This window comes from Chiroxiphia lanceolata, chromosome 3 (genome assembly GCF_009829145.1).
Source record: "Chiroxiphia lanceolata isolate bChiLan1 chromosome 3, bChiLan1.pri, whole genome shotgun sequence".
Taxonomy (NCBI): domain Eukaryota; kingdom Metazoa; phylum Chordata; class Aves; order Passeriformes; family Pipridae; genus Chiroxiphia; species Chiroxiphia lanceolata.
This window is the reverse complement of record NC_045639.1, coordinates 54,353,875-54,381,734: the sequence shown is the minus strand read 5'-3', so window position 1 is coordinate 54,381,734 and position 27,860 is coordinate 54,353,875. Positions and strand designations below refer to the sequence as shown.

Below are 27,860 nucleotides of genomic sequence, written 5' to 3'. Positions count from 1 at the left end.
ATCCCTTCAATGCTATGGTATAATGGGGCACATTCACCATAGTATTTTTCAGCTCTTGCTGTTTAGAAGTTTGAAAATGCAACTCCCAGTGTTACTTCTACACACTCTGAAGTTTGTTTGTTGCATAAAACCAGTTTCCAACTATCTCAATTGATACAAGAGGTGGAATTTTGGCTTTGGTTTCTTAACTTCATTTTGTTTTATTTTAGGACATTAGCAGTAAGTTTTCCAGCAACTAAAGTACTGATCAGGCTAAGTCACTAAAATTCAATTTAGCCCAAGCTGAACTTTACTCAAAGTTGAACATCTAAAAGTGGTACCTTTTTCTAGGTTTAACTGTTCTTGTGTAATCACAGTCAAATCAAACCACAGAAGTGAAAACCCCCTAAATTATTACTCTTGGACAGGCAGAACAGCTAAGACAATAGGAAAGTAAAATAAAGTACTTTCCAATATATGAATGAAAATACATTTCAAAGTCACAGTCACTTGCACAACTGTGTCTTAAGCTGTCCCACTCGCTTTCATGTGGGGCTTATTATTAAAAGATCTATGAGCTGTATTTGAACTCAAATTGTTAGAAATATCACCCACAATTACAGTTTCTGTGAATTACACAGCCTACAAACTATGTATTTTCCAAAAGGGCAATAAGAAAGCCTCCTCACCTAGCAAGATATTCAAACTAGCAACAGCACAGCTAACAAAGGTGTAATTATACAAAGTGCCTGATTCGGTAGCAAACCTCCCTTAAGAAGTTCTTGTCTGCAATGTGCTCACCCACTTCACAAATATGCATCAATAAAAGTCCTTGTGGGACACCACTGTAAACTTGATCAATGAAACAGACTTCAGAAAGCTCTGTTGAAGAAGAGAATGAAAGGAAGAAAGGGAGCAATAGCTGAGAGTGATGGAATCTGGATGTGAAGCTCCTAAACATCCGTTATGAGAATGAAGTGGTGAATACTGAAGAAACAGTAGCTTAGAAGCAGCCTCCTAGAGCTCAGTGAGGTATAGACATTGGCTTGGGTCGGATCTAAACCATGCCCTTGTGATGCTTGGCCAGGTCCTATGATCTGCATATGGAACCATGGACTACTGTGTGGTTCCCATAACTATCAATGACACTGATTTTGACCTCAAGGCCAATACTACTAGACACAGTATTTTTAATTCAATAAGTATTACATTACAAGTTGTATACCAGTGTATATCAGTGTGTAAACTGAAAAGATGTTCTTTGGAAGGCACAGCACAACTGTGCTTATACTATTTAAAGCTTTACAGAGACATGGATGACTCCTAAATCCAGAATACTGGGAAGAATGTCTTATAACTCACATTACATTAAAAAAAAATTCCAGTAACATTATAACCAGCAGGCTGGTAATATTCTTAGTCTTTCTAGAAATCCTTGGTCCACAAAACATATTGTTATGCCCATTTCTCACCATAGTTTGGTCAAAGTAAGACTTAAACTGTGAGTAAAAACATAGGTCATTAGTCCTAGTTAGTTTTTCACTGAATAAAGCATTTGACACATGCATGCATAGTATATACATTAATAAACTGAAAGTTTCCATTTGATACTCATACCCAAATTTAGGTGCATAATTATAAAAAAAATACTTATTAAGCCTGAATTTCATCTAGGTGTAGCTTTCTATACTGCAAGAAATGTTGATGCATTAGATTTCCTAAAATAACAGTAATATTTCAGATTTTCTTCTTTTAAAAAATCTTATTATTCCTGAGTATGTACATAATCATTGAAAGAAAAGTACTGAAACCAGTCAAGGGGAATTGTTTAGAAGAAAAATGCTCTTTTTCCTAAAGAAACATTTATGTCATAAAATGAATATTGACTAAATCTGGTATTTCCCCTCCCTTTCATGAACTTCAAAAAGTGCACTGCATTTGTTTTAAATGGGCTCTGGCAGAATCTCAAAGGCAACTTCCGTCTTCTCTGATGGAGAAGGGAGACTACTATCCAGCCCATTATATTTACAATGCTAGTTTTCTAAGATGATTTCCTCCCAGACATTTGCAGGGAAGTTCACAGAGACAGCAAATCCTAGCTCTCTTAGGAAAATTAATAACAAAATCCAAGGGTGAAAGCTGATGCAAATGAAATTAATGAAAACAGTCTTGCTGACTTTCCATGGACTCAGAATTTTACTCGCAATCCTAAATTGTATAATCAAACCTGAAAGTCCCAGTCTTTCTGTTTACTAGCATCTTTTTCCTGGAAACAAGCAACTGAGCAAGGTCAAATGTGTTTGGATTTAATCTGATTTATCTAATCTAAATGTGCTAAACACGTCCTGGTCCCACTGTGAATTTTCAGACTGTAATTAGCCTTCAATTTGACTGCTCGTATTTGGGGTCTAACACAGTTAAATCTTTCAATATATGTGGTCCCTTTGAGGCACAATAAAATTAACCTTTATGGAATCATCTTCCCCCAACGACCTGTGTTTGACCACTACTACATTTTTCTCATCCAATCCATTATTGATGTAGTAATACAAGTTATTTTACAAGAAGGTTAAAATTTGCCCACTAATGGAATTGCCTTCTATCCTCTCTGTTCTGACATGTTTTATAACTTCTCTACTAGGGTTAACTGTTCATGCACTAGATGGGGCTCCAGTATTTTTATTACCCTACTACAAAAGTCCCAAACATATAATCCATGTCTTTGCAGGACCAAGAGACCCAAACTGCTCCAAGAAAATAAGTATTTAATTGAGTTACAGCACAGCCTAGCAACCTTCTAATGTGACAACAAACTCCACTTAGATTTCTCAATTTATTATGCTGAAAAGAAATGAGAGGTGCTGTTTAGATGAAACACAGACACTGCAAGTTTTTATACATATCACTGGGATTCTCCTGCTCAAGCAAGGGTTAGATTTTTTGGTCAATATTCTTAAGATCCTAAGACAAACAACCTCTAGGTGGTCTCCCCACATTGTCTCTATACAAGCTTCACAATCATATTATGCAAGGTTTGCTGACAACTTTAACAGGACACAATTTCAATCTTCAAACAATATTATTAAAAGAAGTCAGCAACTTGAAATAATTGTAATGTTTCCTGACAAGAAAATGACAATGTATGAAAAAATCTTTATGTATAACCTATAACATCTGAAGAATAACAGAAAAAACATCAAAGAAAACAAACCCCTACAAAAATGCAGACCTCTAAGAAATATCTTCCACTGTGTTGAACCGCTTAAATCTAAGCTACATGCTTAACAACAGTGGGCTACAAGAGGATCGACTAATTTATTTCGGGGTGGGGTGGGGAGAGAGAACTTTAATCAAATGTTCTTGTTTCCAGACAGTAATCTCAGAGACAAACAATACTGGGAACCTGGCTTAGACTGAAACCACCAGCTGCTAACTGCATTCTTAAGATAGCTCTTCATCTGACAGCCAGTAAGAGATATCGACCGTATATTGGTCTTGACTTTAAGACTTAAGACTTGCTGCCTTAAGTTTTTCTGAAATCATATATTATTTTCTTAAAAGTAGAACTGCATGATCTTCTTGAAGTCTAAAACTTTATTGGAAAGGTATGTTCGTGTAATGACTGATTAAAAGATGGAGTCTCCTTTACCATTGCCTTGAGCATGGAGCTAAAAAGGCTTGATAACACAGCTAGGCTGCTGCAGGAGCTGAGCTGCTTGCAAAAGCTCTAGGAGGTACCTAAGCAAGCCGCTGGAGGCAGGTGGACAGCAAAAAAGATAAGTTGTTACAGTCAAGAACACGGCAAGGACTTATTCTCCCAAAGAAGGTACACCAGGCAGATCTTGCTTGGATACTGGACAACCAGTCAATGGACACTCAGGGCCCATCTTGGTACCAGGTGAACTTTGCTTGGATAGTGGTGAACTGGCCAATGGGCACCCAGGGGCTACCACGGCGAGGGTATTTAAAGCCGTGCTGGGGGCCTGCTAGAGGAGTGCTATGGGAGGTGTTGCCACTCTGTGACCCAGCCTGCTGGTTCACTCCTCGAAGGCTACAAGGTGACCAGGGAAGAAGCCAGAGTGAGATCTACCAACCTGAAAGCCAGCAGCACTTCATGGTGGTGGTAACTCCTGTCCTGTGCTTTTAGCAGTTACCCTTAGCTTTTTCTACTTTTCTATTTCTTTTGGCTCTTTTGTGTTACAAAATAAAGTTGAATTATCATTTTGGGATCCAGCATCTGGCCTCGCCTGTGCCTTAATCTCGCTTATGGTAATGTTTTAGAACCTGGTTCCCCCCTCTGCATCTAAGTGGATCAGATCAGCTCGTCTTTAGTGATTTGCTGAGGAAAAGAAGAGTCTAGAGAGGAAGAACTTTCTAAGACTTACCTGACGCACAAAGTAATTTCACTACATTTATTTTAAGAATGTTGCTTAAAGAGTGCAATATCAGCTATGACTATAAGCCTATCAAGTTCGTATCCCACCTTTGAAGAGAAAGCAAAACATGTTATACCCACAAACAGTATGTATTTGTTCAGAATATTGTCAGTTCTATGAATTGCCTATGCTGTGGTACAGATTTAATTTTATAAGGCTATAATGAAATCAAATTCTGCATTTTAAAACAAATGAAAGGTAAGGAATTGTGAAGGAGTCTCAAATGTGGTCTTAAGCATCAATGTAAATTACAGAGCCAAGACATAAATGACTTCCAGAGATGGTGCGCTGGTGTAGCTTATACAGAGTTCAGGGCTTTTGAAAAATGCAAAAGCAAGCAAGAAGAAACTGTGATCTGGCCTGAGCTGGTTGCACACAATAAATGAGTAAGATACACACAGATTAAGACAGTTAGCCTGAAGAAAAATCCAAAGAGTTTAAGGCTGGAAGGATAAATTACTATGATCATATTTTCATTTATCTGCATCACCAGGACCAGGGAAGTGATTCTTCCCCTGTACTCAGCACTGGTGAGGCCACACCTGGAGTACTGTGTCCAGTTCTGGGCCCCTCAGTTCAGGAAGGATATTGAGGTGCTGGAGCAGGTTCAGAGAAGAGCAACAAGGCTGGTGAAGGGACTCAAGCACAAGTCCTATGAGGAGAGGCTGAGGGAGCTGGGGCTGTTCGGCCTGGAGAAGAGGAGGCTCAGGGGAGACCTCATCACTCTCTACAACTACCTGAAAGGAGGTTGTAGCCAGGTGGGCGTCGGTCTCTTCTCCCAGGTAACCAGCAGTAGGACAAGAAGGCATGGTCTTAAGCTCTGCTGAGGAGGTTTAGGTTGGATATTAGGAAGAAATATTTTACAGAGAGAGTAATCAGGCATTCGAATGGGCTGCCCAGAGATGTGGTGGATTCACCGTCCCTGGAGGTTTTTAAGATGAGACTGGATGTGACACTTAGTGCCATGGTCTAGTCTAGTAACCACAGTGGTGTTGGATCAAGGGTTGGACTTGATCTCAGGTCTTTTCCAACCCAGTTGATTCTGTGATTCTATGATTGTATTCTATCACCTATTCAATGCAAATAAGATCAATTTTGAGGAATAATTGTTAAACTTGTGTATGTCAACGGGACAGACACTTTCCCATCTGCAAAACCCATTCTCCTGGATTTGGTTATCCTTTTAGGCCTTCGTATTTAGAACTTTTCCACTTCAGGTGATTTCACACTAATGTAACTACATGAGATACATATCATAATTGCAAAGAGGCTACAAAATATGGCTGCTCCTAGTATTTATGTTTCCATAGAAAAAACAGCCCCCCTCAGTATATTTTGTGTTATTGCAGAAGTGCCATGAAAACAATGCAATTACCAGTGGGGTTCCCCTGGAAAAAATGACTTTCCAATTTCAATGAAAGTTATAACCAAAATAAAAATACTACATCAATAATTTTAATGTTCCATTTAGAAAAGAAAAAAAAAAGGCCATGCTGCATTTCAGTGAAATTATAGCACTTTTATAGCAAATAACCCTACATTACCTTCAGTGATTTTGCATTATATAAGCCTCATGAATCTAGTTGCTTTTGCTGTTATATGGAAAACAAAAAAAAAAAGCAACCAAACTAGAGTATTTTAAGATTTTTGCTCCTCTTCTCTCTTAGGTCAAACACATGTATGTATTAAATATTCTTACAGGTCCTGTTTTCTAGACTTCTGTTTTCCTGCCTTCCTCTCGAGTTTCCACACAGGGTGTCAAAAGCCACACAGTGAACTGGCCCCTCATCACCACTAGGTATCACAGAATGTCACTTCTGGTTCATGCAATGACTCTTCTTCTAACGCATCCCAAAAAGGATTTCCCCTTTTTGTCATATCACAGTGCTTGTGGATATCAACCTGCTTGTGGATAATCCTCAAGTGCCCATTCACCAATTAGACCCTTTTTTGTTAATATTTGATTTCCATTTGTAGTCATGCATTTTGTGTTTATTCCCTAAATTTGCTGAGACTATTTAAAATATATTTAAAAAAATCAAACCCAGTAGCTGCAAATGTCCCCATGTCAGCATTAGCTTCAGAGTTAAGCATATTCTTCTTGAGCCCACAATCAGTCTCTGAAATATCCTACTTGATCACCTACCATTTGCTACTAGAGTGTCTTTTCAAAAAGATGATCACTGACTTTGTGGCAATTTAATCTAGACTTTATTTCCAAAATTTATATAGAAAGAATACCACGCAGCACAGCATCAAGAGCTCAGAGTGAAAAATTAAGGACATCTGCTTCTTTTCCACTAAAAGTTCTTTTTCACCAAGAAAACGCTACTTCTTTCAATGAAGAACATCAATTTGGCTACACTTGATTTGCTTTGAAATACTTTGTTGCTCTTTTTGAGACTTAAATGGCCATAAACCCCACTCTTTGCCAGGCCCAATTCTTATAATTTGATCATTTAGCAGTTGACTCCATGTCTCTCTAACAAGAGAATAGTTTCTAGAGAGAAAACTGACAGATTTCTACTAAAGTAGAACATTAGATAAACCAGTAAAGATACAGTATAGTAGATTGACAGACTTTTAACTACTTTCCCTCTCCTGACCTGTACTTCCTATCAGCAGTCAAGAAGCTACAAGTTATCTTCTGAGATCAAAGCAGTGTTGATCCTTCAGATTGTCCTCTGCTATTTCTCATTTCCCAACAACACAGCACACCTTCAGCTTCTCTTTCTTCCTCTAACCTCTAACAGAATCTGTACTGTCTCCTTCTACTGTTCCTTGATGGCTGTAACTGACTTCACTCTACTTTTGCCTTTCCCACACTTTCCCAATATGCAATATGTCTTTTTACTCACCTTTAGAAACTATTTCCACTTATGATACAAGTATCTTTTTGAGTGCAATCAAATACAGTCAGAATGGTCTCTTAGTATACTTTCCAACCTTCCTCTGGATGAGGATAGCTTGATGATGTGCATTTAATGTAATATTTTTCAATAACAGAAGTCCCTTTTGCTTTTTGGACAACTTTTTCCGTTTCTTTCACTTTCTGTTTTTCTATGAACACTGCAAATTTGCAAGAACAACTGCTTTGCATTCTTGGACCCTGAGGGTGGAAACAGCAGCATCACAGCTCTGTTAGTCCCCCATCTTCACCCAAACAACGGTGACAGCCTAGGTGGAAACATTTCTCATTGTCAGTATGATGACCCTGTTTTCCAAAAAGTCACCTGAAAGAATGAAGTACCGGCAGGTTCTTTAGAGGGCCTTATCTTGAGAACTGTTCTCCTTAATCAGCTCATTCTATTCTATGCCTTAGTTTAAAAAGTTTTAAAAAAAACTTCTAAATAACATTCTTAAATCAGACTTCCTCTTCTCAGGACACAACTGCTTCTCACTGCATTTGTAATAATTTTTGAGAGATTGCTTTCCAAAGAGACAGGTAGGGGAGTGTAAGACTCAAGTATCTAAGAATGACTTAAGTAAAAGCCACAGATAGCATATGCAACATACACAGATTTTAGAAAAAAACCAATTTGGTAGAGGCATTATTTTTTAGGTGAGTTATCTGAAGAATTTCTCGCCTAGAAATATATTACTGTTAACCTCACACCACATCTTTAGAAGGCACTGGAAGTTCAAAAGTACAGCAAGTTACAAGGCAATTTAACCAGAATGATAGCTTTGGAGCATCTAGTTTTCCTTTCAACTGTGGGAGCCATTCAGCTTTTCCTGCTGCCCAGACACCACTCCACTAGGATACATCTTTTAAGGGCACATTAAAAAAAAATATATTTTAAGAGTACAAAAATCCTTCTTTCCATTTCTATTGTTGAATCCAGAGTAACAGGTTTAGGGCAGAAGGATTTCTTATAGCTACCTAGCTTGTTCCTCTATTAGACTTGCCATAAGCCCTCATGCTTGGGAATTCCACATTTGCTGGCAATGTAATTCCTTGCTTTGATACTCCACTGGCCTTTTTTTGGAAGACTACTGCCTTTGCTACTGCTGAAGAAAAGACAGTTGCTTTGATCAGCTCAGCAGCCTGAATCTGTGAAGCAAGTATGCAATATCATTTAAATAAATTATGACTTGTAAACAGAAGTTCTGAAATAGTCACACATGGAAATATTTTGACTCTCCTAATCAACTTTTTGATACAGAATTTTTTTCTAGTTTCCAATTTGTATTGTTAGTTTTTTATTTAGCTGAAACTCTGACAGATGCTAACAAAAAATTATTATTAACTGCTTATTTGAAATAATTTTTTTCCTGACATAGATCAACGTTTCTTTGCACTCAGGGTAAATGAGCAATTCCTTAAACTGAAACTTATGCCTGTATTTTGGACTAAAGCCAGTACCTTATTCTAGGTAAAGAATTCCTTGAAAGAGATCAATGAAAGTAGACCATAACACCGATTAGGAAAAGGTGCTAAATAAACGCTTCATTATATTTTTCCATATGCATTAAAAAAAATCTTGGTGAAATTTTCTGGCCTAAGCTGTTTATCTTTTTTCCTGAGATTTTCAGATGCTTAAGCAAGGTGATTCAACCACTTCTGAAATTCAGATGGATAGCAAACATTTAAATACTTCTATTGTAAAAAGCTCAAGACTGTATTATAGCATTAAATGTCAAGGATGCCTCAGGTATTTCTCCTATGCTTGCATAAACCTGTTACTTGTCATTTCAATTAAATGAGTGAGCATTCCTCTGAAACTGCTTCAGAAAAATCGGATTTCCGTTGGCTGTCATATCAAAGCAGATACAGTAGCCTTTGGTAAGCTTTACTAGCTTACTAAAAAATAAGCACACAAATCCACTGCTTATGAAGCAACTCTGCAAACTCATCCTGGTTTCTTATCCAGGTAGCACATTTTAGCTATTCAGCATGTTTGTAGCTGTAGGAATCTCACTTTTAGAATTTCTTTAACAATTCTCTTGATAAGTGAGGCTAATTAAAATCTAGCTCTCTACTTTAATTATGCTGGCTTTACACAAATAAAAAACAGTAACATTTTTACTGTATATTAATACAGTTTCACAATATAAATAATAACAATTAAATTCAGTTAAAACTCTGAGGATATGCTACTTTAAAAGATGCACAATTGTAGAACCTTTGAAATATCAGGTTTTTTGCCAAAAACAATTTAAAAAGTATTCTCTTGTGCAGCACAGAGAGACTTTTACCAGATTTGCTGAAAAGTATTTACAGTAATAACTATCGCAGTCCAAGGCCAGGATCGTGTTTACTTTTTTGGTGAAGAACTGATCTTTTCACAGGAATCACTGCAATGTTATTAGACGTGACAATTCCGGAACAATCACTGTGGCAAGATAGGAGTAACTCCTCTCATGATCAGAGCAGCACACTGCCTTCACACAGTACATGCACCCTTGGGAGGAAAGCGAAGAGACAACAGACCTTCAGTGTTACCTATTTGTCTCTCTAGATCTGCTGCTTCATCTGGTGTTGCGCGGGGGAGGACACCAGGATCACTGAAACTAGTACGCAGCAGGGTCCCCATCACGAAAAAGAAAAGAATCCCACCAATTGCAGGTATAGCAGGCGTAATCTTCTCTGACAAATACGGACAACTGGAAAGAGAAAAAGATTAAACAATCAACAACACATAGGGCAACTTGCTCTCAAAAACTATTTACTTCTATAAATGCATATGAAGAACTCACTCCTACGGATAAATTACTTGCCTTGGAATGTTTACTGAAGCTGAAATTTCTGTTTATGTGTTTATGACACTTCTAAAATTTCTCAATGATTTGTTCAATAAAGGTCAAAATAGCATAATAATGGTCTCGCTATTATGCAATACTCATTTACATAAGAAAATATTTTTAGTACAGGATAATAAGCTTATATATTTCTTCATCTAATGCCTAGTTACATAAAAGTAAATTGGGCAGAGGGAGGGAAGGGGAAATAACCTGCATATAACATGATAAAATAAGCCACACTGGAAAATGCAATTAAGTCTATACAATGAATTTAATATCCACCAGTAAGATGGTGCTCAAGAACTTGCGACATATTCCTTTAATAGCCTTGGTATATATCAATATTATAACACCACTACTGATTCTCTTTCTTAATCCCTTTCTTGTAACTTGGTAAACTTTTTTACTCATTTACAAAGTAAGAAGAGTGCAAATGACAGTGCAACACACCCAGGACCAAATAATTGGAGTGGGGAGCGCATGCCTATGGCAACATCAACAGCCCTTCAGCACGACAAAAACGGCCCTGTGGTTACCAGATTTACAATATACGTGCAGGGGTCTAGATTGGATTACAGTTTTAGCAAATTTTCCTCTGAGCTTTACATGCGATTAAATCAAAATGGATGGAAACATGGAATCTAAACACTAGACAAGCATAAGTATCTCTCTACAGCTGTGCAAAAAGAAGGGATATGAGCACTTAGACATTAAACAGTATACCAGTCTTGCTAATCTCAGTCACACAGTAAGCAATGCAGGACCATATTAGAAAACACACAGGCTGAAGATTCTCGTCATAGCTCTCATATTGAGTGGGCAGAATACCAAGATGGCTTCATGTATTTCTTATATCTGCATGAGAAGTCATAAAATAAGCCTAAACCCCACATAAGCTAAAAATCAACAAGTTCTAGGCCTTAGGGCTTCATCTAAAACTTCCAGGTATCAATCAAGTTTAATTAACGTCATTTTCCCTGCTTCTGCTGACTGCCTCAAATGATGAGTCAGATGCGTAAGCTTTTGCACTGCAAGTCAGTCAGCCTCAGTGCAATGTTAACTCTGAGCAAGTGATGACAATGTCAGTTTCACTATCCATCACTTCTGCCGGGATGGGGAGAGAATGGAAACACTCTTCATACCAGCTACCAAGTACAAAATGTTTATCTGTCTGCATAATCGTTTTAAATGTATTTGGATGGTTCAAACATAGTGGGTTTCATGGATGCAGTGAGTCCACAAACATTACACTGTGCATTACACCAGTACGAGTGGAAATCATCTTCCTTCCTACATGAATGCAATATTACAAGTGTAACAAGTTATGAAATATTAAAAGACAACTGGGTATAGAATAAAGGTGAGGGACAAGAGATCCTACAGTTTCCTATAACAAATGGACTATTTAAATACTGGGAGATGTACTTCAAATGTACACTTTGAGGAAAATCTCAAAGATCCAGATTTATAAAAATCAGTGCTAACTAAGGGAAGCAGTAGCAAGACATAAGCCGTAGAAGCTATAAGCCTCCCTCCTTTCACGTTACAGAAGTCAGTCAGAACGAACAACCAAAGAGAAGCTTTCATAGTGTATAAATGTCCTAGTACTCAATTTATTTCTTGCCGCAAAGTATTACTGAAATCAAAACTACTGTAATATACTCAGACAAGAGTACAAATAGGCTGCAAGAACATATTTTTAAAAGGATTAGAAGGAACACGTACATTAATGAACACTAAATATAGCACAGTGCTATTATTCTTCCATTGCATTATTCATTATACATACCAAAGAAATTGCAACTGTGATGAAGTCTGTTGACCAAATAAGAGATGTATGTGCGTGAAAGGTAACATGAGATAATCCCAGGGTAGCACAATAGGTGCAATACAATTTTGACAGGTGTTAACAAAAACAGCAATGGCATCTACATACACAAATTCTCATTGATACTCAAAGAACGGAAACTGAGGGACCATCATGACACTGACATGTTTTCTTTTAACAGTAATTTCACAGGAAATTGGTAGAAAGAACAAATTCCTGTGCTGAAATACTGAGAAAGCCTTGCATTGCTGAAAATGATGTCTTCGATATAGTAAAAAAACATGAAAACATCTGTCTCTGCCTTGCTGAACCAAGTCCATCAGCAGTGAAAAAAAACCCACTCTCAAAGCTGCGTATACTTTTCATGATAAGCAAGTGTAAGGTAATCTGCTTTACCTAAACGTGTTTTCAGGGTTTAACAACTTGTATTTTACCAACTTTGACTTGGAATTAATTCAGCAATAATGTAGAAAAGTAAGTAATGTTCCACCAATTCAGAAATTATTTCAAGCTCAGTAAACAGTCCTTACAGAGATTCAGACAGTAAGCCTAGGTAGGACCATTTAATACAGTCTGATTACATGGGCCTGCAGGGATCTCACTGATGTCTATCCTTTAAAAAGGTCCAATTAATTTTTCAAGTAGCTGGCAGCTAAATAAAAAAAAACCAAACAAAACAAAGCACAAAAATCACCAACAGAAACCAGCAGATACTGTTAGACTCTTTTTCTTTATCTCTGTATAAAAAAGGGGGGTGAAAAAATTGTAATTCTCCTGGGTTATTAAAAATCCACTAAACATGACTAGGTAGCCTCATCTCCTCAGACGGTAAGATTGACGGGGAGATAGACAACAGGTTAGCAAAGGCATACGGTGCCTTCAGAAAGCTTCATAAAAGAGTTTGGTGAAATAAACACTTGAAGAAAAGTACCAAGATCAGTGTTTACAGAGCCACTGTGCTGTCTATGCTCTTATATGGTTCCGAATCATGGGTCATCTATCGCCACCACCTGCGTCTCCTAGAACACTTCCATCAACGCTGCCTCTGCACAATCCTAAACATCCACTGGTCAGATTATGTGACCAATACATCTGTTCTAGAACAAGCAGCAGTCACAAGTATTGAGGCCATATTGCTGAGAACACAGCTGCGCTGGGCAGGGCACGTCTCTAGGATGAAGGACCATCGCCTCCCTAAGATCTTGCTTTATGGTGAACTTGCCACCAGTTGCCGCAAGAGAGGAGCCCCGAAGAGAAGATACAAGGACTTCCTGAAACAACATCTGCACCTTGACCATATTGATCTACATAACTGGTCTACTCTGGCCTCCAATCGGGAGGTCTGGAGACACACTATCTATAAGGCTGCTGATACTTTTGAGAAAGCACACAGGATCACTCTTGAGGAGAAAAGACAACACAGAAAGAATCGTGCCTTGCAGAATATATCTCCTAAGGAGCCTTTCTGCTGTGCCTTTTGCAACCAGACGTTCCTATCTCATATTGGCCTTTTTAGCCACCAGTGTGCTTGTAACAAACGTGGGTAGTGCCCTTCCCAAATCTTTGTTTGCGAAGCCCAGCCATGATGATGATGAAACATGACTCCAAATTAAAAATGTGAATCTTAGCTCAAAATTGCGAATGTATCTGTAGAAATACACTTGCATATTTATATAATTTATATTTACATGCTTATATAACAAATGTACTTGTACTGCTACATTAAGTCAATATTAAACAATTTGTTTTAGTGTTACTACTTTCAGAAATGTCAAGTACATGGAAAAAGATTATCCTTAATATTTGCTCAAATTCCTTAATTAATTTGCTTTAAATGAGAATGTATCCCTTCAGGCATCAGCTTTCCTCAGATATTACAAGAAATATCTTTTTTTTGATGGTATTTTCAGTGAGTTTTCAAAGTAAACATTAGTGGGTATTTCCTGACAGCAAATTTCAGAATTTGCAGGCAGAGGGACTCCCTGAGCAGAGACCTGTCCATTGCCAGCACCACTTATGACAAAAAAGCAGAGATGTCCAGAAAAATTTCTGTCCTACTGTAGAGCAAACAGTGACCAACCTTTTCAAACTGACACTTGGTAACTACTAGATGCGAACAGATTTCCTCAGTTTACATCTTAGAATAGAACAATTGTTCTTAATCAGTATCTGTAATGACAGCAAGTACTGATTAGGTCCACCCCAGAAAATTTTTAGGAAATACTACTTGACCACAGATCCCACTAGAAACTGTGACTGTGAAAATAGCTTCTCCAGAGAAAAATATTTGTTCTGCACATAGTAAGCTATAACACAACTTAAAGGTTTGAATTAATTAATAGAGGAGTTTTATACCTTCAGTCCTGCTTTTTGCTTGGCTTCTCAGCTGCTTTCTTGAAGCACCATGTGAAAGTTTGCATGAGTGTAGGAGGGAAATAAAATCTGCTGGACGACTATTCTGTCATAGCTAGATAAAAATAAAAACATGCTGGCAACATTATCAAGTATCACCCCTGTGAACAAAGGATACAAAAGCAATTCTTACCAGCAGCCCTCTTAACTGTGTAACCATGCTCCTTGTGGCTACCGACACCAGCGGAAGAGTACACATAGTAACGGTACTGAGGAGCACACACAGTGAGAGTCCTACAACTTGCAAGCACTGTCATTAGAAAAGGGGAGGAAAGAAAAGAAGTCTCCTTAAGGCCTTTCCTGGAAAGATGAAGGCTTTCCTGAACAGTTCTCTGACAGATATTCACTGATGGGGAGATTCAGTAAATGACAAATTTGCCCAGTAGGGACAATGGAGATTTGGAGAGAGGTTAAGCCTTTAGTTACACTAGAGATTTCATTTAGTATTTGCACAGTTGGCACATAGAAAACAATAAAAGTACAAATTTCATGCAGAGATCACATTTAATTACACTAATTAAAAAAAAAAAAGACCCCTACAAGCTTGGCTAGCAACTGTTATGAGGATACTCTATGTCAAGCTTTTCATCAACATAAAACTCTTCATAGCAGATACCAAATATAAGTACTCTAGGAAAAACATACTATAAATATAGCTGAACCAAGTAACATAGGGAAATAAAATAACTGTTCATTTCCCTACATCATCAACTTAATTTCCATTTCTCCAAGTACTGCCTATTTAATATACCAGTAGCTATCGGTATGCAGGTGATGTCCAACAAAAGAGAGAAAGCTGGCACTGCAAACCCCGAGTTCAGTTCCACATGTTACAAGTTAACATCTGAATGAGACTGTGCTGCTTTCTTTAAGCTAGCCCAAAGGGTTTGTTGTTTCTCCTTCCACTCTCACTTATGGCTCCTCTCAGTTTACCCTTCCTTTCAACTCTACTGCACCATTGCTCCGAGCCTCTCAGTCCCAAACTTCTGCCCTTATGCCAACATAAAGTTTCATCAGGTTCTTTTGTGAGCAAAGTTAGTTTACTAAAACATATGAAAACAACACCATTTTGTTGACTTCTGTCTCTTTAACAAACCAAACATGCACTTGGAAAGGAGCATTGAGACAGGCACAAAGCAAGAGAGAAAGAAGCACACACCAAATTATAATGAGAGGAAACTTGGGACAGAGGGAGGAGACCTCCATTTCAGCAGCTGTCAGTAAGGTTTTCATGCAGACCACTGCCTCTTGTGAAACCATGTTCTAACCTTGACTTCTTTCAATTTAGAGATGGCAACAGAATACCCACACAGACAAATCACAGGCAAATCAAGACTCTGGGCTAGAAGAATAAAAATAGTTCATAATTTATTTTTCTAATGACAAGTTGTCAGTTTAAAGAAAGCAGTCAAAGACGTACATGAAGAACAACACAGACAGCACCAGATGGAAAGATGGGCAAACAGAGGGCACAGCAAGAACCTTGGAGGCTGCTGCCTGAGAAAGAATATATAAACAGGACAAAGAGAATGATCAGAGCAAAATAATTTCACTCTCTTGTAGGCTTTGAAAGGTTGCTTCTTTGTACTTGTTTTTTTCACAAGCACGCTGCTGGCACACAAAAAATGTGTAATTTGAGTATAGATTAGTCCAAATAATGTTACATGAAATTCCTAACAAGATTAGCTGAGGAAGTTCTGCATTAGTTTCCCACATCTGCCTGATTCTTCTGAACAGCCTTTAAAATTCCTACTGAATTTTTAAAGAGATATTAAGGCATGCACAGACTAATTTCAATAGGATTTGAAATTTACTCATAAAAGATTTATTTAGTTATTATTTCTGTGTTTTGTATAGTTTTTCTAAATCATACTCTCCCTCATTTCAGAGTAGTCAACCAGTTTCAAAATTTATTTGACAAAATACAAGACAAAAATCAGTCTTCTAATAACTTGCTTTGTTTCAAATCCAGGAAATTTGGAATGCTTCAAACATGTGAAGACTATGGAAAACAACACCTGACAAACAAAAGGCAGAACGACAACAGGAGGGGAACCAATACGCAGAATATTACTTCCTCCTCAGTTTAACAATCTAAAATCAGAAAGGCATGTTTAATGAATTATTACAGAAAAGTGGCATTGAACTTTACTTAAATACTTTACTTGTTTATTCTGTATTTTAAGGTACTGGATAAATCCTACTTTTTTCTGTATTTGCAATACTGCTTGTGGGTAACTCCACTTAAAATTAAAATTAATTTTAAAGTGGGAAGACATATAGACTAACAGTAATTATAGTGTGTACCTAAGTGGTCCTCGCCTCCACCAGCACTTAAAAATGATTACTTTAAAGAAGATTAATATGATGAAACCACACAGATTACTGAACAGCACGATCCTTAAACCTAATGAATTAAGTACTTCAGAAATCTAATATGAAATAAAATTAGAGTAATGTTACCCTAGGCAGGAAAAGCTCAACAACTGGTCTTCAAAGTTTCATGTGGAAACTCTCTGCAGTTTGGTCTTTCAAACTGCTGTCCAAACACATGAGTAATTTCAAGAATGAAAGACTGTATGGACCTGTCTGTCCTCTGCTCAAACCTGCAAGTGTTCAGTGGAACACCTTGCAGCACTGACTCAAATTGTAGTGTATTACCATTGAGATCAGATTTTCACTGGCTGGATTTGGATGTAGGAATTTAGATGAAGCTAAGCAAGCAGGGTTGATTATGACATTGTAGAAGTTAACCACAAACTCTCTTCTACAAGTAAAGGTCTTAAGGGTTTAATGAAGCAGATATACAACAATCAAAGTAACAGCCTTGCGTGACCTCCCAGTTTTTATTGCTACATGAATTAACTCTAATGATTTGCTGTCAAACTTCAAAGCTGGGATAAATAACATGCATAATGCAATATAAACCTGTCTGCAAAACAGATGTGGTTACTGAAGCTCCTACAAGGGCAATTAAATTTTGCTTTGTTATACAGAGAAGGAACGTCTGTGTTTTAAAGAACACAATTTCTAAAATTTTGATTGCATCAACTGTTGGCCAGAAATTTCCAAGCAAGATAGTAAGAAAATGAGGAATATCTACCAAACTCTACCTCAAGTGCCTGAATCTTAGCAAATAATTGGTTTCTTTATGAAAGGTCAATGCAAGTATACCATATCCTCAAAAGACAAACTCAGAAAAGGCATGGCTTCCAACCACGCAGCAAACCAAAGTCTTGCTTTATGGCTATTTCTGTTCTCTGACTACTTATTCAAAAAGTCAAAAAGATATTTGTACTTGAATTTTCCAGTTTTGCATACAGTGCAAGGTCTGGTTTTCATAGTGTACAACTACCAATTAATGAATTCCACTAAATATGTAAACTCACCATTTCTTTTGAACAGCTCACATAGAAGACTTCCTTTCCTGTTATGCCTCATATTACTTCCTTATTATTTCTTATAATTTCCTGTTAGGTGATTTTATAACTAAACCATCAGGTTAATCCCAAGTACTAATGAATAGAAATGAAAACTGGGACAAAACAAGTGGAAATGCCTTACATCACAAGCAAGTCCCTCAAGGAGTGTAAGCTTCTAGATGATATTTCACAAGATTCTCTGGAAATTGAAGCACACACAAGTAAGCTGCTGCCAGCTCCAAGCTTTCAATGAACCATATTTTATTTTCACCCTACACTATTTATAAGATCTTAAGGCTAGATGTAAAGCCTAGCTCTTGCTAAAGGGCAAAGGCCTGTAAATGCAATTCCTACCCCTGGCCACACCCCAGTACAGCACAAATGAGCTGGCTAACGCTGAGTTAAAGCAGAGGAATTGTTTTCAACCTGTTCCCTTTTCCAGAAAACAGAACAAAACCAAAATACCCAAAACCATTCATTTTCTATTTGATCAGTTGCCTGAACAACTTCACTCACTGTACAGTTAATTAGTGCCAGTGAACACACAGAAGGCAGGATGAAGTTCAACTGTTGTTTCTAGATCCACTCAGCTGCTATGTGGACTTAGCTTTAAAATGAAATCCCACATATAGTCATATGAGCTTAGGAATAGTAGATCTACTGTCTTATGGTCAGGTAGCTACCTGGCAGGTAGCTAACCACCACACAGCTGCTCACTTACCCTGGATTTTTTTTTTACTATTTTTTCCTCTGCAATTCTCCATATTGCAAGTCATAGAATTACAGAATCATAGAATCAACTGTGTTGGAAAAGACCTCCGAGATCATCAAGTCCAACCCTTGATCCAACACTGCTGTAGTTACTAGACTATGGCACTAAGTGCCACATCCAGTCTCATCTTAAAAACCTCCAGGGACGGTGAATCCACCACCTCCCTGGGCAGCCCATTCCAGTGTCTGATTACTCTCTCCGTAAAAAATTTCTTCCTAATATCCAACCTAAACCTCCTCGGCAGAGCTTAAGACCGTGTCCTCTTGTCCTACTGCTGGTTACCTGGGAGAAGATTCCAACCCCCACCTGGCTACAGCCTTCTTTCAGGGAGTTGTAGAGAGTGATGAGGTCTCCCCTGAGCGTCCTCCTCTTTTCCAGTCTAAACAACTGGAGTCTAAACAGCTCCCTCAGCCTCTCCTTACAGGACTTGTTTTCAAGTCCCTTCACCAGCCTTGTCGCTCTTCTCTGGACCTGCTCCAGCACCTCAATATCCTTCCTGAACTGCGGGACCCAGAACTGGACACAGTACTTGAGGTGTGGCCTCACCAGCGCTGAGTTCAGGGGAAGAATCACTTCCCTGGACCTGTTGGCCACACTGTTCCTGATCCAGGCCAGGATGCCATTGGCCTTCTTGGCCACCTGGGCACACTGCTGGCTCATGTTCAGCTTCCTGTCAATCCAAACTCTCAGGTCCCTTTCTGCCTGGTTGCTCTCCAGCCACTCTGCCCCCAGCCTGTAGCGATGCAGGGGGTTGTTGTGGCCAAAGTGCAGGACCCGGCACTTGGCCTTGTTCAACCTCATCCCACTGGAATCAGACCATCTCTCCAGCTTGTCCAGGCCCCTCTGCAGAGCACTCCTGCCTTCCAGCAGATCAACATTCCCCCCCAATTTGGTGTCATCCGCAAATTTGCTAATGGTACACTCAATCTTCTCACCCAGATCATCAATAAAGATATTAAATAGAACTGGGCCCAACACTGATCCCTGGGGGACACCACTAGTGACCAGCTGCCAACTGGATGCAGCCCCGTTCACCACCACTCTCTGGGCCCGACCCTCCAGCCAGTTCCTAACCCAGCACAGAGTGCCCCTGTCCAAGCCGTGGGCTGCCAGCTTTTTCAGGAGTATGCTGTGGGAGACGGTGTCAAAGGCTTTGCTGAAGTCCAGATAATCCACATCCACAGCCTTCCCCTCATCCATCAGGCAGGTCACCTGATCATAAAAGGAGATCAGGTTGGTCAGACAGGACCTGTCCTTCTTAAACCCATGCTGGCTGGGTCTGATCCCTTGTCCATTCTGTAGGTGCTGTGTGATTGCACTTAGGATGATCTGCTCTGTAACCTTGCCAAGCACTGAGGTCAGGCTGACTGGCCTGTAGTTTCCTGGGTTCCCCTTGCAGCCCTTTTTGTGGATTGGTGTGACATTCGCCAACTTCCAATCATCTGGGACCTTCCCAGTGAGTCAGGACTGTTGGTAAATGATGGAGAGCGGCTTGGCGAGCTCTTCCGCCAGCTCCCTCATCACCCTTGGGTGGATCCTGTCTGGTCCCAGAGACTCAAGTGGCTCAGCAGGTCACTGTTTCCTCCTGGATTACAGGGGGGCTATTCGGCTTCCTGTCTTTGGTATAAAACGCACAAATGAACTTTCATCTAAAATACAGAGAAAAAACATTAAAATCTTAACTTCTCAGTGGAATACACTATAATAGAAGCCCTTGCACATTCATGGAAAACCAGATACAGATACAGCACTTCCTAGGGCTCCTTTACTTATAAAAATGTGGAGAACTGATGATCCTGCCCACACTACATATCAAAAGTGTACATCACATTGTTATAAATAAAGCCACTGGGAACATAAAGCAAGAAGGGAGATAAAACTAAGACTTTTACATCCTCTTCCCCAAAAGAAGCAGAGCTGAGCAATTCAGCAAATTGATCATCCTTCTCAAAGACCCAAGAGGCCTGTTAGTAGTAACTTCATGGCCGTGGGTCTCCACAAGCGCTGGCAGACTTTTACCTGAAATGGCATCCTTTGCTTTCTCCTACTGCCTCCTCATAGTAATACGCAAATTCTCTTATCCCAGACTACGCATGCACTGGAGAGGCAGACTGGCATATTGCAAGCCACTTCAGATCAAAAAAACCCCAACAACTAATTGGCACTCATGATTCCAAAGTAGTGCCAAATCTCCATATCTAAAAATGGGTCAGTTTAAATATATCAACTTGCAAGACCAGCTTGAGGTAAATCATTTATTTCATGGACAAAATAAAACACACCGTGCTTCATCTACACAAAAAGCATCACCACTACAATATTTGGGTCAGCAATGTAATTCAAACAACTAGGAATAGCCTTTTACCGTTTTGCATCAGAAATGAGATTTGGGTGCAAGCCACACAAGTCCAGGCATGTAAGTTTAAGAAATACCCTACACTGAAAGATTGCTTCTGAATCACTAGAGCTTAGCAATGTCATAGCATTTATTTAATTATTTTATTATTTATTTGTCTTTAGGGATAGGGATGTGTGCAGAAAAGATTGCACTGTTTGAACATTGAAATACTTTTGTCTGATTTTTTCCTTTTCTAGGAAGACATTTAAAATGCTCTTTATACACTTCAATGTTAAATACTTATCAAACCTAGATAAGCACGTTCAAATTGAAAATCAGTGGCTTTAATATATTCTGCTTTCCTCTGTATTTCCACAAACACGTCACGCACAGGTACTTTCCCCTTGAGAAAGACCACTGACAGAAATTATTAATTCCATTATTCTCTTCCTGAATACTTGTATAATTCACCAAAATTTATTTCTACCACATATCAATTCTCTGACTTACATCACCTGTTTAGATAAGAAAAGTTTATTCCAGCATATTTTCTCTTCAACCAACTACATCAAGAAAAATGCATTACAGAAAAATACAATGAAAATTATCACAGAAATTTTACTTCAAAAATTAAAAATGATTAAAATAATCCATTAATTGTTAAAAGTTGAGGATATCATAAAAGGTTCTGTAGCAAGCTCAAGAGCAAAAAAATTTCCACATTTAAAAGAATTATGTTCTTCATACAAATGTCAGTCACTTAAGAGCCACAGTTAATTTACTGTTAGCTGCTGTAGAGTAACTAAATATTTTGAGTGCTAAAGCATAAATAAGACCTGAATGTAAGATGACAAATTAATGCCTAGTTTTTCCATTGTTTCTTAAAAATATTTTATTTAGAATTACCACTCAGTTTTAATTTTTTTCATATGCAAATTTCTCTTTCTACTATTTCATTAAAATTTTCAAGTCTTTTCCCAATTAAGTTGATACTGCAATTTTGTCCAGTAATTACCACAACTCCCAATTTTAATGTAAACTGAACCAGGATTTCAGGTAGGGAAGAAAAACAAACACAGGGTGTTACTGCTATCCTTCTTTGAAAGTATAATTTACCTCTTCAATTTAACATCTGTCTATTTTTGTCAGACTGCCAAAACTCCTAAAAACTGTCACAAGAAGGTGAAGCAAAAATAAAGAAGGTCTTTATTACATCCACTGTGACTGTAAATTTCAGGGTTTTTTTCCTAACATTTCAATTATGCAACTTGTTAGCACCTGTCTATGATGTGATTTCCAGCCCCCCCTGAAAGAACACTTGTTTTACCAGTATTTATACAGACGTCCAGTAGACAAGCGGAATGATGTGAACTCTCTCTCCAAGGCCAGCCATGAAAATCATTGTTCCCAGAATATACTCCCAGGAATTGCAACACAAGATTTATTCTCCATCTTTCCACTGTTAAACATGTTGTGTTGTCCACCTTCCAGTTTCAGATGCTGACATAAAAACAATTCCTCCAGACACTCTCAACCATGCAAATACTGCACCAACGCTTGGGAGTTCTACACAAACACAAAACCAGCAGGGCACCAAGTTAAATAAAAATGGAAATCTTCTGAATATCTAAAACAATTGCACAGAAGCTAAAATAAAACAAAGATTGTAGCAACCAATGAAATACCACTATAAGACCACTACCCTACCAAAAAAAAAAAAAAAAAAAAAAGAAGCACTTGGCTGGAGAAAACATCATGCTACAGCCAATATCTCTGTAATGAACTATCTCTAAACGTAAATCAGTGACGTGCAACCTATTTCACTGAGTCCTTCAAGTACTGGTATTATGAGCTCCACTTTTCGACCTGGTGTTTTCTATTTCTAACCAGGTTTTCTGCTGTCTTTGGCCAGTCCCTCCCAAGTTCCTCAGGTTCTCTCCTGGCTGGACTCTGGGCATCAGAGAGCAGAGGCTGCTCGGGCCTTTCTACAAGCTCCAAACTCACATGCTCCTTGTGCTACAGTATCAGAGGGGAGCTGCAGTTTTCACAACACCCCACCAGTGTCCCCACTTATCTGAGGATATTGGCAAGTGAACTTAAAAGAGCAGTTGCTACCATGGAATAATTAGCGGCTTCCTACACAGACCATAACCAGGAAGAAGATGCAATGGTAATGTTCGTCAGCCTTCTTTCAACCCGTCCTCCGGTTATGTTCCTTCTCCATGTAAAAGCTTTCCTTTCAGGTTTGCAGAACATACTACATTCAAATAGATACACTACATGTAACTAAGAAGGGTGTTGATTATGTAATTTCAAATAGCTGCACTAAATGAAAAGGTAAATGCCGAACACGTTCCTCCTCCTTCCTGTACGCTTTACATGACAACAAAGCTCAGGAGTTGTCAAGTTCATGTCTGCATGGTTTTTCTACAGAAAGGTGCAATCTAATGGGGATTTATAGCATTTTCTGTCTGCATGTGTTCAGAAAAGAAAGACCTTGGTGCATCTTGCTCCTAGTTATTAACATTACTCTAATGCTCACAGTGAATCAATGACAAAGTAAAGTGTACATGCACTGCAGCAGAGTAAGCAATTTCTATTTACAAATAAAGGACAGACCAGGAGCACAAGATTCTGTTTCTTCACAGGTATACAAAAAACCTTTGCCTCTCAAAGCATAGGAAAGTACTCTATTTTACAATTGAAGTATAGAATTCTTTATTCCAATATTCTGTTTTCTCTGAAGAGAAAAAAAAAAGAGAAGAAGAAGAATGGACAGTCATGCAAGCAACCTTAAAATACAGTTGTAAATCTAATTTCAGGTCCATTGAACTTTACATTATAAGCTTAAATAACATTATGTGCACTTATTCCTCCAAAAGCAATTATTTTGCCCTCTTACACACCGAACCAAACTTCATTTTTCACATCTATTGAACAATAATGTATTACCTAGTGTTTTATTAGCCTGAAGAAGATCAAACCCTCAAAGGTTCACTGGTATGACGAACACACCAAATAATATCATCATATCACTGTGAATAAGTTCAAAAATTGAAGTCCAGAAGCGCTGTCAGGCAACAAAACTTCTCAATGAACTGAGTATTTGATTCCTGCTTGTTTATTTTTTAAAGCCCTTGTTAAAGCAATAAACCAAATCATTCTCACTACTAGACCCCTTCCATTCTTTTCTCATATTTGATGCTTTGTCAGACACATTTCTGTTCTGTCTATGAAGTCAAAGCTTACTAGGATACAGAAGATTCTAACAAAATTTTGCTGAAAGGTTGAAAAAAGGACTGAAAACTACACGACTTATGAAAACCAGACATTACCCTAACACACACTCTAATCTAGAGAGAAACTCTTATTTTAAATTTATGTTTATTAAAATGCTCAATATTATGGTTTTGTCCTGAATTGCAATACAACATTCATATTCTATGTCCTAAATACATACTAATAACCTTGTTTAAAACATGCAGAAAAGACTAGGGCTGGAGGGAATAGAAGCAAACATGTAAGAGCTGGCAGTGCAGTTATTCCATTCAGAAAAGCTACAAACCTTAAAATAGCAAGCAACATGGCAAATATTAAGTTGTTAGTATAGCCGCATCCATTCCCTCAAAAGATTTTTAATGCAACTATTCTTGAATTAAAATGCATAGCCATGAATGGATATGAGCCCTGTTACTGGTGTCCAACTCCACACAGACACTGAGAAATACTAAGATAAGAGCTCTCTGCAATTTTTCAGACTGTTAGAACAGTGAAAAGCCATTAAAATGTAACAGCCCACATCTGCTGACCAGGAACTACTGCCAGGCTTGTGTTTCAGGCTCATGCACTATGCAGAGGGTATGATCAACTCACTTTGAGCATCCTGAGGACACCACAAATCTCCCTCTTTGAACATGAACCAACTGTTGTTTCTCAACAGTGAGAAATATTACTGCTGTTTCTCAACAGCAGTAATAATTATTTATAGCATCTTCAGCTGCATTTTGATCTGTAACCTAAAAAAGTGTAAACACTTGTTCTGCAAGCCTACACTAAGATAAGGTCCCAGAGAAAAAACTCAGCATTTAGGAACATGATAAGCACCAACTGGAATGGAAGCCAGTGCCAATATAAATCCAATCTTTGAGAGCATTTAATTAATTCCTACTCTATCAACCCCTTCTCTCCTGTTTCTGGAAACATACATACAACTGACAAAAATAATTAAAACACCTGTAGGAATTAGTCCACAAGGTGGTGTTCCCTTGCAATATCTAGCTAGATACTAAAATTAGCAAAAGGAGTACCTTAATGCAATGAAGGTCTATAAATGGAATGATTTGTGTTCTTACTCTTAGCTTTTAAGCAAGAGTTTCCTTGAAGCCCAGTTACCATTGTCACAGTCAAGAGCACCAGCGCATAAAGAAAAAATTTCACAGAAAAGTATGTTAATGACAGTTATATTAAAAAGTACAATAAAGCGAAAAATGGTACAATTTTAATAACCAATGAAACAAAAGTGACAAAAAAGGAGACCTTTTTAGGAAGGAAAGTTGAACGGCAGCAAATCCTTTATTATTTTATTTTTACTATTTCTTTACTGACTACTTGATGCCCAAAGCAACAGATTAAAGTTTTGCTTTGTTTTTCCTTACTGTTCTCAAAAAGCTGGCATACTGTCCTTGTCAAAAACCTCTCAAGGTGCTTCTTATATTGTACTGAAGAACTAAATTAAACCTTAAACCTATAAACACAATTTAAAAATTCATAATTTTAAGGCATATTTCTCCTTCACAAAAGACTTAGGTAAAAAAAAAGATCTCTATGCCAAGGATGTCAACAGGAGTAAGTGAAGTGTAAACAAAGGCCTTGGCACCATTACTGGCCAGAGGTGGCCTATTAGAGTCTAACTGGTATAAGAAAGTGTCTAGATGACAAAAAAAAAAAATACTGAAAATATTTTGGAAATATATGGCTTAAAACCCCCAATTGTTTATTTGCTACACTGCACCCCTACAGTGCAATCATCCCTATTTTGTATATGACAATTCTAAAATTAGCTAAAGCTATATATTCTTTCAAAACAACAAAGCAACATTCCTTATTTTCTGACCTACTCTGCACTCACATGCTTGTAGCTTAGCCAACCCTCTGCAGCTGCTTCGACACCATGCCAATGCCTTCACTTCCTCAGCCTTTCTATGCTTAGAAAAGAATCTCTGGAGACCTGAAGAGTATTGTACAAACAGTAATGTATCCTTCAACTGTTGCTAAATACAAAATCCATCTTTGCATCTTTTGTCTCTTTGGAAGGATGGTGAACATGTGCACTGGACTTCATTTTTTGTTGATGAAATAATATTTTATTTTCTTTCAAAAAGGAGATGGCTCAACCTAAGAAAGGTCCATTACAACAGAGCTCAGAGACAGTTCAGCAGATAGGACAAGAGACTAGGAATCAGTAAAGTTGCCTTCCTGGATCACCCAGCAATCTGCAGCATGACCTTGAGCAAAGGCAATTCACCTCTCTATTATTCCTCTGCTTTTTTGGAATGTACACCTATCCAGGACACATTTAAGGCAGAATTATGTGCCAAATTCCAAATGACTATAAAAATTACCCCTAGCTATTTATTTTTATTGGGGGATTTTTTGCTGCCAATGAACACTGATGATGGTATTGGACTCTACTCTACAAAAACACTGACTAAGCAGTAAGCAAATCAGCTGGAACATTCAGGTAATACTGAAATACAAATAATTGCTAACAGGATACACTGCTTGTCTTAAACAATACAATAGGTGCAAAAAAAAAAAAAAGGAAGAGGACTTAAAATAGTAACTCCCTATGTTACTATGCTGATTATTAGTCGTTTCATTAAAAAAATACTGTGGCTACAAAAATTTAAGAAATATATCAAACCAGAAGTGTTTCAGGTTTCAGCTCCTCCTAAACAGACAGTGTCTTTCATACCTTTTAATCTTGTTTTAAAAAATAATACCATTCAGCTTCAGAAAAAATTGGTTTTCAAAAATATTTTATAGGAACCTGATGTTGGCAGATATGTTATCAATAATTTCTTTCCAAATATAGTCAGCACGTCTGTCAATGTTGTAGACAATAACTCTAAGGAAAATACTTCCAAGTCCTGGGGTAAAAAAGTTTCTTGAGAATTATTGAGATACCTGGATTCTTCTTTCTGTAAAGTGAATGATATTGAGAAATATGTATGTTCCAAAAAAGTTGACTCAAAAAAAGCCCCAGACTTTCTGAATTTCAGTATTTGAGCCTTGAAGCAATCAGATATTACCTATTTGCTACTGTGCAGAGTAACAGTACTCCATACACACCAAAGTAATTTCTCCATCACCACCGTGCTGACAGTAACTTTTGTGGATGGTGCCAAAGAAAGCTCCTCTTCCTCTCAGCCAGCCTAGTCATTTCCACTGTGCTGACACAAATGTTCCAGGGAGTGAGGAAACAGACCAGACTGATGCCCTCCCGAGGAGAAAATGAAGTGCAGAAAACATGCTAGAGTGAGAAGTGAGATGGGTTTTTGGTTGTTTATAAAATTGCTGGGTTTAATTGTTTAGATTTGTCTGTCTCTTATTGTAGATTGTTAATAAATAGTTGATCACCAGTTTTCAAAGATCTGAAATCATCTTCAGTTAAACTACAAACACAGCTACAATAGAGAAAAACTTTAAAATATTTTTAGGGAAAAGTCAGACACCTCCATTTATTTTGAGGCACACCACAGGACTGACTCCAGCACAGTAAGTACCGTGTAGTAGGACTGAACTTTAAAGGAAAGCAACAGAATTCATAGATAATATGAACAGGCGTTATTAAGCAATACTTGCAGCCCATTATAATTGAGATGACTGATTAAAGAAACAATCCAAAGCACATAAAAATCCCTAGTCC

At 38.0% G+C, this 27,860-nt stretch overlaps 1 protein-coding gene across 4 annotated transcripts in view; it reads right to left on the bottom strand.

Annotated features, from left to right (window-relative positions):
* ZDHHC14 (zinc finger DHHC-type palmitoyltransferase 14) overlaps window positions 1–27,860 on the bottom strand; it is a 100,415-nt gene that overhangs the window by 34,617 nt on the left and 37,938 nt on the right. For 2 of the 4 annotated variants that reach the window (XM_032681956.1, XM_032681953.1), the window contains exon 2: window positions 9,850–10,022. In XM_032681956.1, the coding sequence (XP_032537847.1) occupies window positions 9,850–10,022 (173 nt within the window). The remainder of the gene's footprint in view (window positions 1–9,849; window positions 10,023–27,860) is intronic. The other 2 variants (XM_032681957.1, XM_032681954.1) reach the window with 1 other exon arrangement.